Source organism: Zootoca vivipara, chromosome 9 (genome assembly GCF_965207765.1).
Source record: "Zootoca vivipara chromosome 9, rZooViv2.hap1.1, whole genome shotgun sequence".
NCBI classification, from domain to species: domain Eukaryota; kingdom Metazoa; phylum Chordata; class Lepidosauria; order Squamata; family Lacertidae; genus Zootoca; species Zootoca vivipara.
Genome location: NC_142592.1, coordinates 40,926,051 through 40,941,796, shown reverse-complemented (window position 1 = coordinate 40,941,796; position 15,746 = coordinate 40,926,051). Strand labels below are relative to the sequence as shown.

At 43.7% G+C, this 15,746-nt stretch overlaps 1 protein-coding gene across 4 annotated transcripts in view; it reads right to left on the bottom strand.

Moving 5' to 3' along the window:
• The window catches only part of TCF20 (transcription factor 20), a 195,407-nt gene that overhangs the window by 54,784 nt on the left and 124,877 nt on the right, over positions 1–15,746 (bottom strand). For all 4 annotated transcript variants that reach the window (XM_060279783.2, XM_088676606.1, XM_035128489.3 and 1 more), the window contains one exon: positions 8,085–13,829. In XM_060279783.2, the coding sequence (XP_060135766.2) occupies positions 8,085–13,793 (5,709 nt within the window). In that variant the 5' untranslated portion in view covers positions 13,794–13,829. The remainder of the gene's footprint in view (positions 1–8,084; positions 13,830–15,746) is intronic.

Sequence of the window (15,746 nt, the reverse complement as noted above, 5' to 3'; positions counted from 1 at the left end):
CTTGCAGAAAAATGGTGAGGGTCACACAAAAGCCAAATGTATGGGTGAGTCTCCCTTCTCTCCCTCTCCCCTTCAATCAACTATTAACTCTAACTCTCTCTCTCTCTCTCTCTCTCTCTCTCTCACACACACACACACACACACACACAGCATCAATCCATCATCCCCTTCACTCATTCAGTGACCTGTTTCTGCCACACATGGCAGGGACAAATAGGGGAGATATAGCTTGGAGGAGATCAAACTGAGGAACAATATGATTCTTACACACAAAATAGTAATGTTCTCTGGATCTTGCTTTCTCAGTGCTCATTAATTGATTCAATCTAGAGTAGCCCTCAGCCCTGGGGAGGAAGGCCAGGCTTGGTCCTGGAGATCTCCCACCCTCAGCTAGGCCTCATCACTGCCCTCCTTGTGTGCTGGCTAACAGAAGCTCCCATTCAACCAGAACAGATGTTAGGCATGCTTGCTGGGAAAGGAGATGGAATGGGCTGTTTGAAATGTCACACCTAATACACCTTGGTAGAGCATCAAGCAAACACTCTACCACTGTGAGCTGTGGCTGGAAGCAGTAACTGGTGCTGTATTAGAGAGCTGGATAGATCATTCAAAGGCTGGCAGGGCAAAAGGCAAGGGAATCATTCTGTTGTGCCAACTGGAGGGCAATCAGAAATAGGTACTTTTCAGCAATACTGTACTTTTGGCAGCAACACTCGTGACAGGTTTCAGTGACAATATTAGCACAGCCACAGCTTTTGCAGAGGAACTGACACCAAACCTAGTAGCAGGGGTAAAAATGGTGGCACAGATTGCCCACATGTGGTCTAGTGACCACTCCTTGTACCTGCCCGTTCTAGTACAAATTAAAACAAAGGAGGAAAAAACATGAATTCTTCCTACATCATTTCGGTGTCGGTGTGTGTGTGTGTGTGTGTGTGTGTGTGTGTGTAACCAATTAAACACAAGAAGTGAATAGAAATCTTTGTATCTGTCAGATATATGTCTGAGCTGCATATTTGGCATTTTACACACCTCAGATCAAAATCTGACATTTGCATAATAGAAACATTCCCCAACATGTATTTTAAGAATACAAGACAGTAAGTTGGTGGGGAAATCCTATATGTGTATCTCTAGATGGATGGATGTTGTCCTGTCGACTTCTGGCTTTGGTTCAGCCCACAGTTGGCAAGTAGCCACAGAAGGTAATCCACAAGGGAATATAGCAGTCAGGCTGAAAAACATTACCCAATAACGTTAAGCCACTATACCCACATACAGAATTCATGTTTGACTGCTCAGTTGACTGGTATCTCAACCCTAACACCCATGTTGTACTATGCCTCAAGTCCTTTAAACCCATTTTTCCTATGTTCTATATCATGCAGTGATAAAACCGAATTTCAGGAACCTTTTCTTCTTATGAAGGGGTGGTATATAAGGAATATGATGTTTTATTTAGCAACAGATCTTGGAATATTCTGGTTTTAAATTTGCCTGTACCCCAAATGTCATGTCTAGTTCTCCTTTGATAGATTTTCACACAAAAATATCTTAAATAATTTATATTTAGTACAAATGGGATAACACTGCAGTTGGCACACTCCTGGATGTCATTAAGTGTTAAATTCCTCCACACACCAAGTTTAAGGCTACAGTTCTACAAGCTGGCATTAAGCCAGCTAAAGGGCTATAGGAAGCAACGTAAGTGCTGATCTGCTGGCAGAGTGGGCAGCTTGCCAACACAACAGCACTTATGCCACTAAAGCACTTCGGTACACCCACAGAAAGCTCTGCAGGCAGGTATGTCCCATTGGTGGCATTCCACCAGACATGGGAGGCATCAACAAGGGGTGTGTGTGGAAGGAGCTGTCCAGTCTGGCTACATATCGAAAAACTCAGGGATGCACCAATAGAAGCTGACAGACACTTAAATTTAGTTGCCATTGTCCACCAATATAGGCCTGAAAAGCGAAGAAGCATTTGTTTGGGGGCATTTGCCAAATTCATCTGGGATTATGTGTATTTACAGAGGAATATTATCCTTCTCCAAATTTTGGACATTTGCCACAATATATCTATGTAATCTGTGTATTAAAAGGACTGGAGATTCCAGCTAGAGAAATTTACTTTATTTGGTATGAATAACAGCAAAATCAGCCTTAAGGAGAGTTACACCAATCTTTTAAAAACAGTAACATTTGACTCCAGGAGTAACTACAACATGTGTACTATTCATATTACCACTTCAAACAGGAGTAACCTACTACTGCTCCTCTTTGCTCAGCCCCCACACGCCGAGAAGAACGGTGTCTATCCCAGACTCCCTTGCACTAAATAAGGATGTAAAAATGATGCTAATTTTGCAAAGGACATGAACTATTTAGGGTCAGATAGAAAAAAATAGTTACATTCTCTTCTCAAAGTCTTGTATTCAACTAAATTATATTCAGAGTAGACCCATTGAAATTAATTGACCTAACTTGGTCATGTTCATTAATTTCAATGGGATTATACTCTAAGTAAAACTTTGTTAATTGCCACCCAATTGGTATACATAATTGCTTTTATCCCAGGGAAAACAGCAAACTATAGCTGGACTTTGTGGCATTAATTAAAAGCTAAGTAACTACTAGGCAAGTGTGAACCCTACAATAGTAGGAGTATGTCAAACAGGAGTTCCAGAACTAAACTGCCAATGTGAACATAACCTTTGTGACTGTGGAGGCACTTAATCTTGCAACTATTCATATAACTGAATCAGAGCAAACCTGTAAACATTCCCGCAATATATATATATATATAACCACAATTGCTCAAATAAGAACACTCCAAAAATCTTCACAAAGTCAAGAGGCTGTACAACCCCTCCTCCACAGTGGCATGTGAACTGGCCCCAATTGTTGATTCCAGGTAGAGAAGCAAAACAAAAGAGAGTCCCAAAGAAAGAAAGCTGTATGAGGTGCAAAGTGGGGAAACAAACTTAAAAAAAAAATTAATTCTGATTTTAATGTATGTGTTTGATTTGTTTTGGGATTAAAGGCTTGTAAGTCGTTTTGCGTTCCCATAGAAAAAAGTAACTAGTACATTTAATAAATAAGGAGGAGGAACCACCTAAAGGTAGGGCAGGAGAGGGGGAATTGAGGCATGAAAGAGCAACAATGAGAAGTTCAACCCCTGGAGGAATGTGACAGGGCTTAACATGAGTAGAGTTTTATGTGGAAGATAGGAGGAGAACTAGGGAGAATGATCTAAAACAGAGGTTTTCAACCTTCCCACCCACAGTCCACTTGAAAATGGCTGAGCATCTTGGTGGATTTAATGATTTTTCTGCCTGTTGTTTAGCAACTGTAATGCACTGTGCCTTACAATTTTATGGAATTCAAGCTGTAATACAATAAAAAACAATATATAAGAAACAAAATAAGCAATAGAAATGCAATTAAAATCAATATGAATATTTAATGCTATAGATGTGTCGTCTATTGTCTTCAGTCACAAATTACGGCATGGATCACCTGAATGAAGCATGTGTGGTCTGTGGACTGCAGTTTGGGAACCCCTGATCTAGACACATGCTAGAGAAAGGAAGGGGAACAGAGCAGGCAGTGACCTGACAAGCTGTGGCCTGAGGAAGCAGTGGGTGGTAAGGACATGGAGTTGGAAAAGGAGGGTTAGAGACAGGAGGGTCTAGGTACAGTGAGGGGGGGGGAGTATTTGACCCCCTGCTAAATTTGCCTGTTTCTGACGAAGAAATGACCAGTAATGGTAGGTTTATTGCAGCTGTGAGAGACAGAGTAACAACAGAAAAAACGCCAGAAACCCAGAAGACAAAAGCCAGAGATTGATGTGCATTATAACGAGCAAAATAAGTATTTGGTCCCTTTGCAAAATATGACAGTACTTGGTGGCAAAACCCTTGCTGGCAATTACAGGGGTCAGACTTTTCTTGTAGGTGGCCACCAGGTTTGCACACATCTCAGGAGGTATTTTGTCCCACTCCTCTTTGCAGATCCTCTTCAAGTCAGTGTGAACCTTCGGCTCCACAGATTTTCGAGAAGATTAGGGCCTGGAGTCGGGCTAAGCCACTCCAGGACCTTAATGTGCTTCTTTTTGAGCTACTCCTTTGTTGCCTTGGCCATGTGTTTTGGGTCATTGTCATGCTGGAATACCCATCCTCGACCCATTTTCAATGCCCTGGCTGAGGGAAGGTGTTCACCCAAGATTTGACGATACATGGTCCCATCCATTGTCCCTTCGATGCGGTGAAGGTGTCCTGTCTCCTTAACATAGCTGCCAAGTTATCCCTTTTTTAAAGGGATTTTCCCTTATGCTGAATAGGCTTCCTTGCGAGAAAAGGGAAAACTTGGCAGCTATGCTCCTTAAGAGAAAAACACCCCCAAAGCATAATATGTTCCCCTCCATGTTTGACGGTGGGGATGGTGTTCTTGGGATCGTAGGCAGCATTCCTCCTCCTCCAAACACGGTGAGTTGAGTTGATGCCAAAGAGCTCAATTTTGGTCTCATCTGACCACAACACTTTCAGCCAGTTCTCTTCTGGGTCATTCAGATGTGCATTGGCAAACTGCAGACAGGCCTGTACATGTGCTATCATGAACAAGGGGACCTTGTGGGCTTTGCAAGATCTCAGTCCTTCACGGCGTAGTGTGTTACCAACTGTTTTCATGGTGACTATGGTCCCAGCTGCCCTGAGATCATTGACAAGTTCCCCCCGTGTAGTTCTGGGCTGCTTCATCACCGTTCTCATGATCATTGCAACTCCATGAGATGAGATCTTGCATGGAGCCCCAGACCGAGGGAGGTTGACAGTTATTTTGTGTTTCTTCCATTTGCGAATTATTGCACCAACTGTTGTCACCTCCTCACCAAGCTGCTTGGCAATAGTCTTGCAGCCCAGTCCATCCTTGTGCAGGTCTACAATCTTGTCCCTGACATCCTTGGGCAGCTCTTTGGTTTTGGTCATGGTGGCTACTTTGGAAACTGCTGGATTGATTGCTTCTGTCAACAGGTTTTTTTTGTACAGGTACTGTAACGAGCTGCGATTACAGGTAAGACCTCTCCCTTACAGCAGGTGGTTCTAATCTCAGCTCGTTACATACAGTGAAGATACCAGGTAGCCTGACATATGGCTGGTTGATAGGGGATCACATACTTACTTCACTCATTATAATGCACATCAATCTCTGGCTTTTGTCTTCTGGGTTTCTGGGGTTTTTCCTGTTGTCATTCTGTCTCTCACAGCTACAATAAACCTACCATTAAAATTATGGACTGGTCATTTCTTCATCAGTGGGCAAACGGGCAAATTTAGCAGGGGATCAAATACTTTCCTCCCTCACTGTACTTTACACAGAAAGGAAGGGAGCAGCCAAGAGGGCGTAGGGTTGCTGTGTCCAGCCAAAGACATTCTACCAGTGATGGTTTCTGCTGTCACTGCAGCACTGTGAGCCTGGCAATTAGTGGGATAGGGGCACAAAGACTAAGAAGCAGCAGAGGTGGCATGACTGAATTTCACACACTATGATTCATTTTAAATTGCTAGTGAAGTTATGGTTCAGGCGCCTGTTGATTCTGCTAAGCACAAAATATTTGGTAAAGCAGTTCAGCTGAAACCTAGGCTGGGTTACCTATCAGTATGTAAGTTGGAATCAATGGCATAAAGAATATGATTTTATCTGTTGATCCCATTCAAATTAATTAAAGATTACTGTCCCGAGATAAAAGAATGCCCTGGAAGATCTCCTTCCTTTCCAATGGATGATTTATTTCAAGAGTAAGGCGTGTCCAGCACTTCGCTAGCATCACTGAGCCATGATCACTTCTCTGCCAAAGGCAGGGAGTTCAGGTTGAATGCTTTAGGCTCAATAGAATGAGGCCATTAAAGAAGCACCAGTTAGGAAGAAGGATGTAAAACTGCATACATTTCAAGGCTCGAGACCTCCATCCACCTTACATTTAGTGTTACATTCACGGTTTTATTCTGGATTGTTTTATTGGATGTTTTAATGTGTTTTAAATATAAAACAGTATAGAAAAGAATAAAAATAAAAGTATAACAACAACAACAATAATAACAACAATAAAATAACAACAATAATAATTTCATTGAAAAAATCACAAGCAGATATTCTGTGGTGATGACTGTAACCTAGGTTAAGGTGCCATTTGTCAATTAGCTTATACAGGTGAAACTTGGAAAATTAGAATATCGTTGAAAAGTGCATTTATTTCAGTAATGCAACTTAAAAGGTGAAACCAATATATGAGATAGACACATGACATGCAAAGCATGATATGTCAAGCCTTTATTTGTTGTAATTGTAATTATTTGTCATTAGGCTGGTCAATTATAAATGGAATGTAATTAATGAAATGTAATAGTGATGTTTATTTTTGTATTATTGTAACTATTTGTTTTATTACTGTGGAATTTCCAAAAGAAAGCATTTGTAAAAATTAAAAGAAAAAGAAAAAATAATAAGTTGCCTTACTGAAATAAATGCACTTTTCGACGACATTCTAATTCTCTGAGTTTAGCTGTATATGTGAGTTTCTAACACTGCTCTTAGGCAGATAGCTATCTAGAAAAGCTCAGAAACAGATCCAACAACCTGCCCCAAAATCTCCCACTCACCTTCCATGGTAATTGCATCCAAGAGAGTACCAAGGGTTCCTGCATGCTTCTCTCCACCATCCCATGCTATTAGCCTGGAGAGCCCTCACTTGCACTAGTCCCATATCATATCATAGTCATATCATGTCATAATCCCATTTCCTCCAACACTCGTTAGCATATGGCTGAGCTCAGAACTAGAATGCAGTTACATCCTGAGCAATAATGTGTAGAAGAAGGCAAGATAGTAAAACAGTTTGCAGGCTACTGAATGTCTGACTTACATGTGAGACTATTTAGTCTGCGTTTAAAAATAAAGTAGCAGAACTTATTGGTGATCAAAACAAAGCTGATGTTGAATTCAAAGCAAGAACCAAATTACAGTGGTGCCTCGTAAGACGAATTTAATTCGTCCCACAAGTTGCTTCATATAGCGAAAAATTCGTATTGCGAAGCGGCTCCCATAGGAACACATTGAAGTGTGGTTTCCCATAGGGTGCCTCGCAAGACGGGGGGAAAATTCGTCTTGGGAGGCACCCTTTGGGATGAAAAAAATTCGTCTTGCGAAGCGCACCATAGGAAACTTCGTCTTGCGAGTCTCCATTGAAATCGCAAAACGCTTTCGTTTTGCAAGTTTTTCGTCTTGTGAGGCATTTGTCTGTATATATGAATAGCACCCTAACAGGCTTAGAAACATTTGATTTCCTTTATGATCCATCATATTCACTATCCTCAATTGCTTAAATTATTTGTGTTTCTTTCTTTGTATAATCTGAAAATAAAAGCCTATTATTGGAACAGGGGAGACTTTTTTTAATATAGCACTAATATGTGTATGGGGTACTGAAAATTAATTTCAGCTTGTTTAAGCCAGAAGCTTAACCTCAGGTGGCAACACAAAATAGAAACTAGTTCAACTAAGTATTTCTTTTGCCTCAGGATGTCTTTCGGCAGGTGTACCTCTTGTTCCATTTTCTGTATCAGATACAAGCCTTTCCCTACAAATATATAACTCAGCGAGTTTCACTGTGATGGAAAGAATAAAATACTAGCGTCCAAGAAGCATTAAAGATGTTAAAAGACGGAAATGGAAATAAAATTGTGTTGCTGCAATTAATCATATTTTGGCAGCTAGCTATCCCTATCGGTTAAAAAACATAATTAGTACCTTGGCTCCCAACCCCCATGGGCCACACAAAGTCACTAATATTCCTAATAGGGACCAGCAGTCAATGCACAAGGCAATTCTGTAAATGCCAGTCTAAAATTATACTACAAGTAACATTGAAAGCAAATTCCAGTTTACATATATAGGCCATACCTAATCCACACAATTACAATGGCACCACCATTGCGAAGGCGTAAGTGAAGGAAATAAAACTGGGAACACAGGAAACACCAAGCTGGTTGAAAAAGAAACTTTACAGCATTATTCATTTATGGTACTCACCATCTCTTTAGATATTTCCACAGCTTCTTGCAGCCCATAAAGCTTGCCACAGACCAGGTAAATCCCATTGGCCCAGAGAATACAGCCCTCGTGGACCCAAAATTCATTGCTGTCAAGAGGTAGTTCAGGAATTTGTAACTCCAACTCAGGACCACCTTCTGAAGTGGACATGGGGGGCTTAGAGTCCAAAGGAGCTTTTTCACCAACATTGCTACCCTCAGTGGTTGCCTTTTTACAAGCAGCGCCTCTTGAAAGGGACCGAGAGGCCCCAGCACAGTCCTCTGAGCGATGCCGTCTCTTAAAGCGAGGGTGGGCAGTGAGGCTTCTCTGCTCCTTTTGCTGCTGCTGCTCTTCCTCCTCCTCCTCTGTATCCATCTTGGAACCATTCAATGCACTTTTATGCCGTACTTTGACCTTATTTTGCATTTCTGTGGCCCTCTTGGGAGGGGGGTTCTTGGGCAATGTGGCCGCATAATCCTGGGGATAGAAAGGTCCAAAGAGATCACCCATGTTGCGATAGCTGGCCCACTTGCCACACAGGCAACAAACCAGGTGGCCCATGACAGAGGACTCTGTTACTACAGGGCCCTGTAGCATGAAAGAGGAAATAGGCAGTACTTTGCTCTCAACATTGCTGGGAGGTGGTGTTGATGACCTCTGCCCTTTTCGGCCCCTCACCAGCTTATTCTGCTCCTCTTCCTCTGCATTAATTATTGTGCATACAGCACCTATCTCACACTTGTTCACTACATGAATATAGGGAAAAAAAGACTTGTTCTTGTTATCAGTTTTATCAAGAGACTGTGTGGCATATTTCAGTTTGATCTCTGGTTCCTGGGGCTCCACAATTGGAGCAGCTCGTCTTGGCTTCCGCTTCCGTGGCTGTGCTGTAGGTTTCCTCCTCTCTCTTCGCTGTCTCTTAGGTTTAGGTTCTCCACCTCCTGCCTCCTCTGATGGCTGTGGTGTTTCTGGTACTGATGGAAGTGGCGGAAGCAGCAACTGTTGTTGAGGTGGCGGTGGCGGCGGTGGTGGAGGCGGCAGCGGAGGCGGCTGCTGTTGTTGCTGCTGCTGCTTCTTCTGTTTGTTTACACTACCAATAGGCCGCCCCTTCTTCTTACCAGAAGGAAAATAACCCTTTGGAGGAAAAGGATCTGGCTTGGGTGTCACAATGACTGCATCTCCACCCTTCTCTTCAGGCTTTAGATTTGGTTCAGGAGTCAAGACTTTGGATGGAGAGACTGTTTTTAATTCAGAAAAGCTTATAGATCCTGCCCCAGTTAGTGAGCCATCTGTTCTTCCCTGACAAACAGATTTTTGTGAAGGTGCTGGGATCACAGTAGGCACTGGGGCCTCCTTGACAACACTTGCAAGTTCAGATGTCTCGTCTTTTACTACCTCATCTCTATCCGCATGCCATTCTTCAGAAGGTATTGTCAGAGAAATTTCACTAGTCAATTCCTGGCTCTCTTGATCCAGCACAATTTCTTCTTTTATATTTTCTGCTTCTATTCCATGATTGGACACATTCCCACCCTCTGTTGGGCCACTCTTCAGTGACAGAATGTCATCAAGGGTTACTGCATCTGGGCCAGCTTCAGCACAATTTGAAGAAGCACTCCTCCGAACATTAGGGGATGTGATTTTTTGAACAATAGCTTCCAATTTTAACCCACGGCCCTTCCGTGGAGGCAGAATTTTTGTTTTAGCTGGGCTTGTGAGGGAAACAGCAGAGCAATTTCTATTGTCAGGACTTGGAAGATTCCTAGGAGATTCTCCTTTTGAGAGTGACTTACTAACATCTTGGCTTTGGGAAGAATGGGCATAGGAGTTGAGTGTTTTATCAGCTCCATCCTTTGACGAAGTGAGCAGGCGTCCTTTGTCTTCAGTGCCACTATTCTTCATTTCCTGCAACTGCCTCTTGCTGGGAATAGGAGAGATAAAAGAGCGGACTCTCCTTCTCATGATTAAAGGATTTTGAGAAGACTGCTCTTCATGGCCAGGAATCCTTACCATGGCATTGCCAGATTTAAGTACATCTCCAGCATCTTCACGCTTGTGTGTATCACTATCTTGAGATGCAAATCTCTTCTGACTAGTTGCTCCTAGAGAGCCACTGTTTTTCCCAGTAGTCACCTGTCGGGAAAGATCCCAACCAGATTCTTGTTGCTGAATCTTTTGATTCAAATGTTTAATTTCAGCACACTTATTTTGAAGAGACCCATCACTCCCTAACAAGCAACGGCTTGCGTCTTGGCTGACAGCATCATGGTAAGAACCAGAATGGAGATACATCATTCCATCCTTGTCATTTTTCAAAGGACTCCTTACTCTGTCCAAGAACTGCTGTTGCCTTGGGCTCTTTCTTGCTGTCTCCTGCCTATGCTGAGCAGCTGCAATCACTCCCTGGGCAGAGCTGCTACTCCAATCTTTGTATTCTTCCTGTTGTTGTTGGTACAGCTGCCTTTTGTAGTGGTACTGGGAATTCAGCCCCTGGTTAGGATCACCAAAAGCATGAGATCGAGCATTAGTGTGATAAACTGAAGCTAACGAGGAGCTTTCAGAATTTGGAGGGAAAGGAGAGTGTAAGGAAGCCCGGTTCACCCTGTCAGAAAGCACCATGTGTGGATTCATGTGGTGAAGATCTGTGCCTGGACCTCTGCTTCTACCTGGTGACATCTTTAATTTGTCTGCCAGATCATGAAACTGAGAGGGAGATTTACCTCTCATTCCCTCTCGGCTGCTTCCCATTCTGCCAGGTCCTCGCTTGAGCTGTGATCGGTTATCTTGTTGCAAAAGGTATTCTGCTGCAGAATCAAGAGCTGCAGCTCCTGGGCTAGCATTACCTCGGTAAGACTCATGCTTAAAACTTGCAAGATGACAATGGTCTCCAGATTTTTTATTGTTGATGTTGGCAGAGGCCTTAGATTGTTCAAAATCTTCTTCCTTGATTTGCCCACTGTGAGACTTTAGCTTTGCTTCCATGGTCACCAGACCACCAGGAAGGATGACTGACTGACCAGGAGTTAGACGGTCACTCCTTCCACTCCTGCCATCAGGACCCATGTGTCCCAGAGAGTGAGGCCCAGGTTCTCTAGCAATCTGCCTCAAGGGTGATATATCACAAATAACTGATCTCCTCTCAGAGAGTCCTCCACCTTCATGAGCAGAGGATTGGGACTCTATCTCTAACTTTCGAGGCATGGGATAGTCAGCTAGATTTATCTGTTTCATCTCAGAAGTTGTGCCACTAGACTTTCTATCCCAGTGGCTCCAGTGTGGATTTTCCAAGAGAGAGCCTATGCTTTTGTTTAAAAGACCTCTATTACTTAATTCATTGGCTTGATTGATCAGGACATTGGGTCTCATGGTACCCTCGAGAGTTCCAGTCATCCCATGATGATCTTGTGCATTTCTAGAATATCTTCTGTCAGGGTGATGGTGATAGCCTTGCAAAACTTCCTGCAACAGACTAGGAAATTTCTCATTCCTGCCCTTTCGCTCACTATGCCCTGGAAAATCCCCTTTATCCTGACCTGAAGGATACTGAGGGAAGTTGCCAGCATTTCTCTGCATACTAACCCCAATATTGTCTTTGTAGCTATACCTCAAACTACCAGGGGATTTTGAAGGCTCGGTTCTGCCTGAAAAACTGGAGCCAACAACAGCATGACCAAGCTGTCCGTTTCCATCTCCGTTGTGGTTAGTGCTGCTGTCCCCACTTTTGCTCCCCTTACTCCCTCCTTGTGGCTCTTGCTGTGGTCCCAGAAGCCCAGTGTCTTTCATCACACTGGCAGAAGGTGGTGCTTGAGCACCTGTGGAAACATCATCTTGTTGCTGCTTATCCTGCCCACCTGACTTTTCCACTCTGCCTGTCATAGCTTCTCGGGAAACTATCACACCAACTGCCTTTTCATTGACCTTTGGAGGTGTCTCCACAGCAACCAAGGCCTCCTTTTCATCAGGAGGAGAGGCCACTTCTTCCTCATCTGCAGGGCTAGTGCTGAGCTTTGGAGGCTCATTTTGAGATGCTTGTGTTGGTGATGGGTGGGATCTCTCTAAATTACCCCCCTTGTAGGTGGTATCAGAACTGGTACTCTGACCGCTCAGTTGTCTCACCCTCTCGCCTTGGTCCTCCGAACTACTGGAGCAGCCACCATCAATTGATTCTGCCAGAGGAGACTTGAGCTGTTCCTCTGCTTGGGAAGAGCCTTCTGAGTTTGTGCAGCTATCAGCCTTTTTAGATAGTGAAGATCTTTTGGAGTTTTTCTTTTGAGGTGCCAAAGCATCTGAAAGTAGCATGTGCTGGACTGTATTGGGAAGATTAGCCACTTGACTACTTAAAGCACTTAGGCTGCTTAGTCCTGGATCTGTAAGCCTCTTTTCCTGCAGTCCTTCAAGCCCAAATCCCTTGAATCCTCCACCCTGAGCATTGGGACTTGGCATCATGGATGGTGTTGGACTAAGCTGAGGCATCATTTGTAAAATGCGGTTTCTAGAGGCTACAGGCATGTTGCTTTGTCCACACTGAAGGTTCTCACCACCTGCCATGAGAGGAGATGGTGTGGAGCTGCAGCTTGGGGACTGGACCACAGAGGCAGCTGGTGAGGGGTTAGATATAGGACTAAAATTCTGGTGGAACTGCATGGGTGATCTCACAGGAACCTCAGCCTGGTTGTACTGACCTACTTGACTCTGAAGAGACAGTTTGGTTGCAGTATTTGAGTACTGCATTACATGCTGTGAGGGAGGCGGCTGCTGCTGCTGCTGCTGCTGCTGTGACTGCTGTCCCTGTCCCTGTCCCTGTGCCTGCTGACTGCCTTGGGGTAACTTTGACTGTTCAAAGTTCTTCATTGGCTGTGCCTGAAAGGTGTAGTTTGACTGAGCTCCATAAGTTTGCGAACCCGACCCAACAGCATGTCCTTCATACTGTGAACCAGCATTCACACTGTAACTGCCATCATAGTTCTGCCCAGATTGGCTAAAACGCTGAGGAGAAGGAAAGGAAGAAGAGGAAGAAGCAGCAGGAGGCTGATAGTGTTGGCTATACTGACCCACTCGCAACTGATAGCCAGAAGCAGAGGAAGGCAGAGTTGAAGTACGCTGCATTGGCTGCATATGAGATGTGCTGGAGGCAGACTGGCTGGAGGCTTGTGGCAAAGGCTGATGAGACTGGTAGAGCTGTTGTCTCATCTGCTGAACCTGTTGCTGCTGCTGGCTCGAACTTTGCTGCTGGTACTGAGCACTTCCAGGGGAGAAAGGACCAGTATAATCCTGTTGATAATGGGTCACACCACTAAGGGATGAGTGTTGCGTTTGAAACTGGCTCACATGACCTTCACTCCCATACTGACTCCCAAAGCTGCTCCCTTGGGGTGGTCCATAGCTCTGTACTGGCCCAGAAGGCCTGCGCTGAGGAAGTTGCTGCCCTCCGGCTGCCACAGGATCCTTACTTGAGGCCATATAGTAGAATTCTCCTGCTTCCTTTCTGAAACTTTGATAGCTCTGATGTCCAGAGCTCTCACCAGCCATTGAGGCAGAACTGCCTGCTGCTCCACGGCGCCCACTGTTGCTGCCACCTCCTCCAAAACTCTGGAACATCTGAGCCTGCTGGCGGGTGCTAAATTCTTCTAGACGGGATGCACCATGCACTTCCTGTGGGTAGTTCTGCTGGTTTCCGTGGTAACTGCTTTGCTCTCGAAAGGACTGCATGCTGTTCAGCTGCAGACTGACAGCTCAGCAACCCGCCTAGAAGAGAAAAAGAGAAAGATTAATTAGCAAAATAATTCCATTTCCCAGTAAAGTAAGTAGTTTTTAATGTCTACAGTCATACCTCCATTTACAACCACAATTGGTTCCGAGGAGCCGGTCGCTCCCCAAGCCACGCTTCTATGCACGCACGCGCTGCGCAGATCGCTTCTGCGCATCCAAGCGCCGTGGAACCCAGATGTAAACACTTCTGGGTCCGCGGTGGTCGGAAACCGAAGCGGTCGCAAACAGAGGCGGTCGCAAACAGGGGTTTGACTGTATTTAAAATCACTTGTGATCTTATAGTAGCAATTTCAAACTCAAAATGTCCTCTTGGTTTCTTGTCCTATTATCAGCAGTTTGGCCTGCTATCTAGGAAACTAGAGCAGAATGTCAGCTTGATTGTATGTTACAAGGGTACTTAAGAACATTTTACTAGCTAACTTTTCAACATCTTCTTTGGAGGAATTGTTATGAAAGATGATAGAAATACCCTTTCCCAAACCAGCAATGTGGTACTGTTCACAACAGCATCCCACATCAAGAGGCTTGAGCTGGTGAAACTGCAAATATTTAAAATACTGTACATAGATTTCTTTTCCAACAGGCATATACAGATGAGCGTAAACACTTACGAGCAAGAAAAACAAAAGACGCAAAGAACACACATGCAAATGTCAATTAAGATAATGAATAATAATAATAATAAAATTTTTATTTTATTTTATTTATACCCCGCCCTCCCCAGTCATAAGAAGCAATTGATTAAAATACAGATTAAAATACAGTATTAAAATTTAAAATTTAAGTTTAAAATGCAGCCTGATTTTAAGTAGTCCATGAAGAGATCAGACAGTACTAAAATTACAAGTGAGGGAACTTTTGCGGTAGTTCCTTTAGCTACTGTTTTTAGAAGGCTACATTCAGAGAGTGCATGATTTTGCTAAAATTGGGGGGGGGGAGAATTGGGGCTTCTGGATTTCATGAAGGACTTCCTCTTCTATATTTTCCTCTCATAATTTGAGTAATGAGCTCAGGTAAACACATCACTCTTTGTCACAACAATGCGCCTATCAAAGTAAAAGATATGAATTTGTCTGTAATTATGTGAATTTGCCAAATTAATTACCAAATGCCATAACTGTAAGACAGGTGACTCCACCATGTTTGTACGCAATACATTTCAATTTGTTTCCTTGTGATTTGATAAGTGTTTAATTCAGGTTACAGATTATATCTGTGTCCAAAGGCTATACAGCCATATCTCGGGTTGCGTTCGCTGCTGGTTGCGTACTTTCGAGTTAAGTACTCAGCAGCCCCGGAAGTGTTTACGTCCGGGTTTCGCCACACGTGTGTGTGCGTGTGTGTGTGTGCAGAAGTGCTCTATTGGCGCTTCGAGCATGCGCTGAAGCGCTGCTCGGGTTGAGGACTTTTCAGGCTGCGAACGACACCCCGGAACAGATTGTGTACTCAACCCGAGGTACCACTGTAAATGTGGTTTCATTTGTATAGTCATGGCACAGAAACAGTATTTGCTGCAAGTTGTCAGTAGATGAGGCAGATAAGTTGCAACTGTATGGTGTTCCTTTAAGGGGAATGGTTTGGGAGTGACACAGGGAGAGGCCTAAAATCCCCCCCCCCATTCCTATTAAGTACAGTGGTGCCTCGACTTATGAATTTAATCCGTTCTGAAGGCACCTTCGTAAGTCGAAAAACGTCATTGGAAACGCAATTTCCCATAGGAATGCATTGAAAACAGAAAAATTCTTGTCAAAGCAACCCTATCTAAAAATTCGTATAAGTCGAAAAATCCCTATCTAAAATCGCCGCGGGTTTTTTCCGGATGTCGAGACATTCATAAGCGCGTGGCCATTACCCCCATTTGTAAGTCGAAAAATTTGGTTGTTGAGTCGTTCG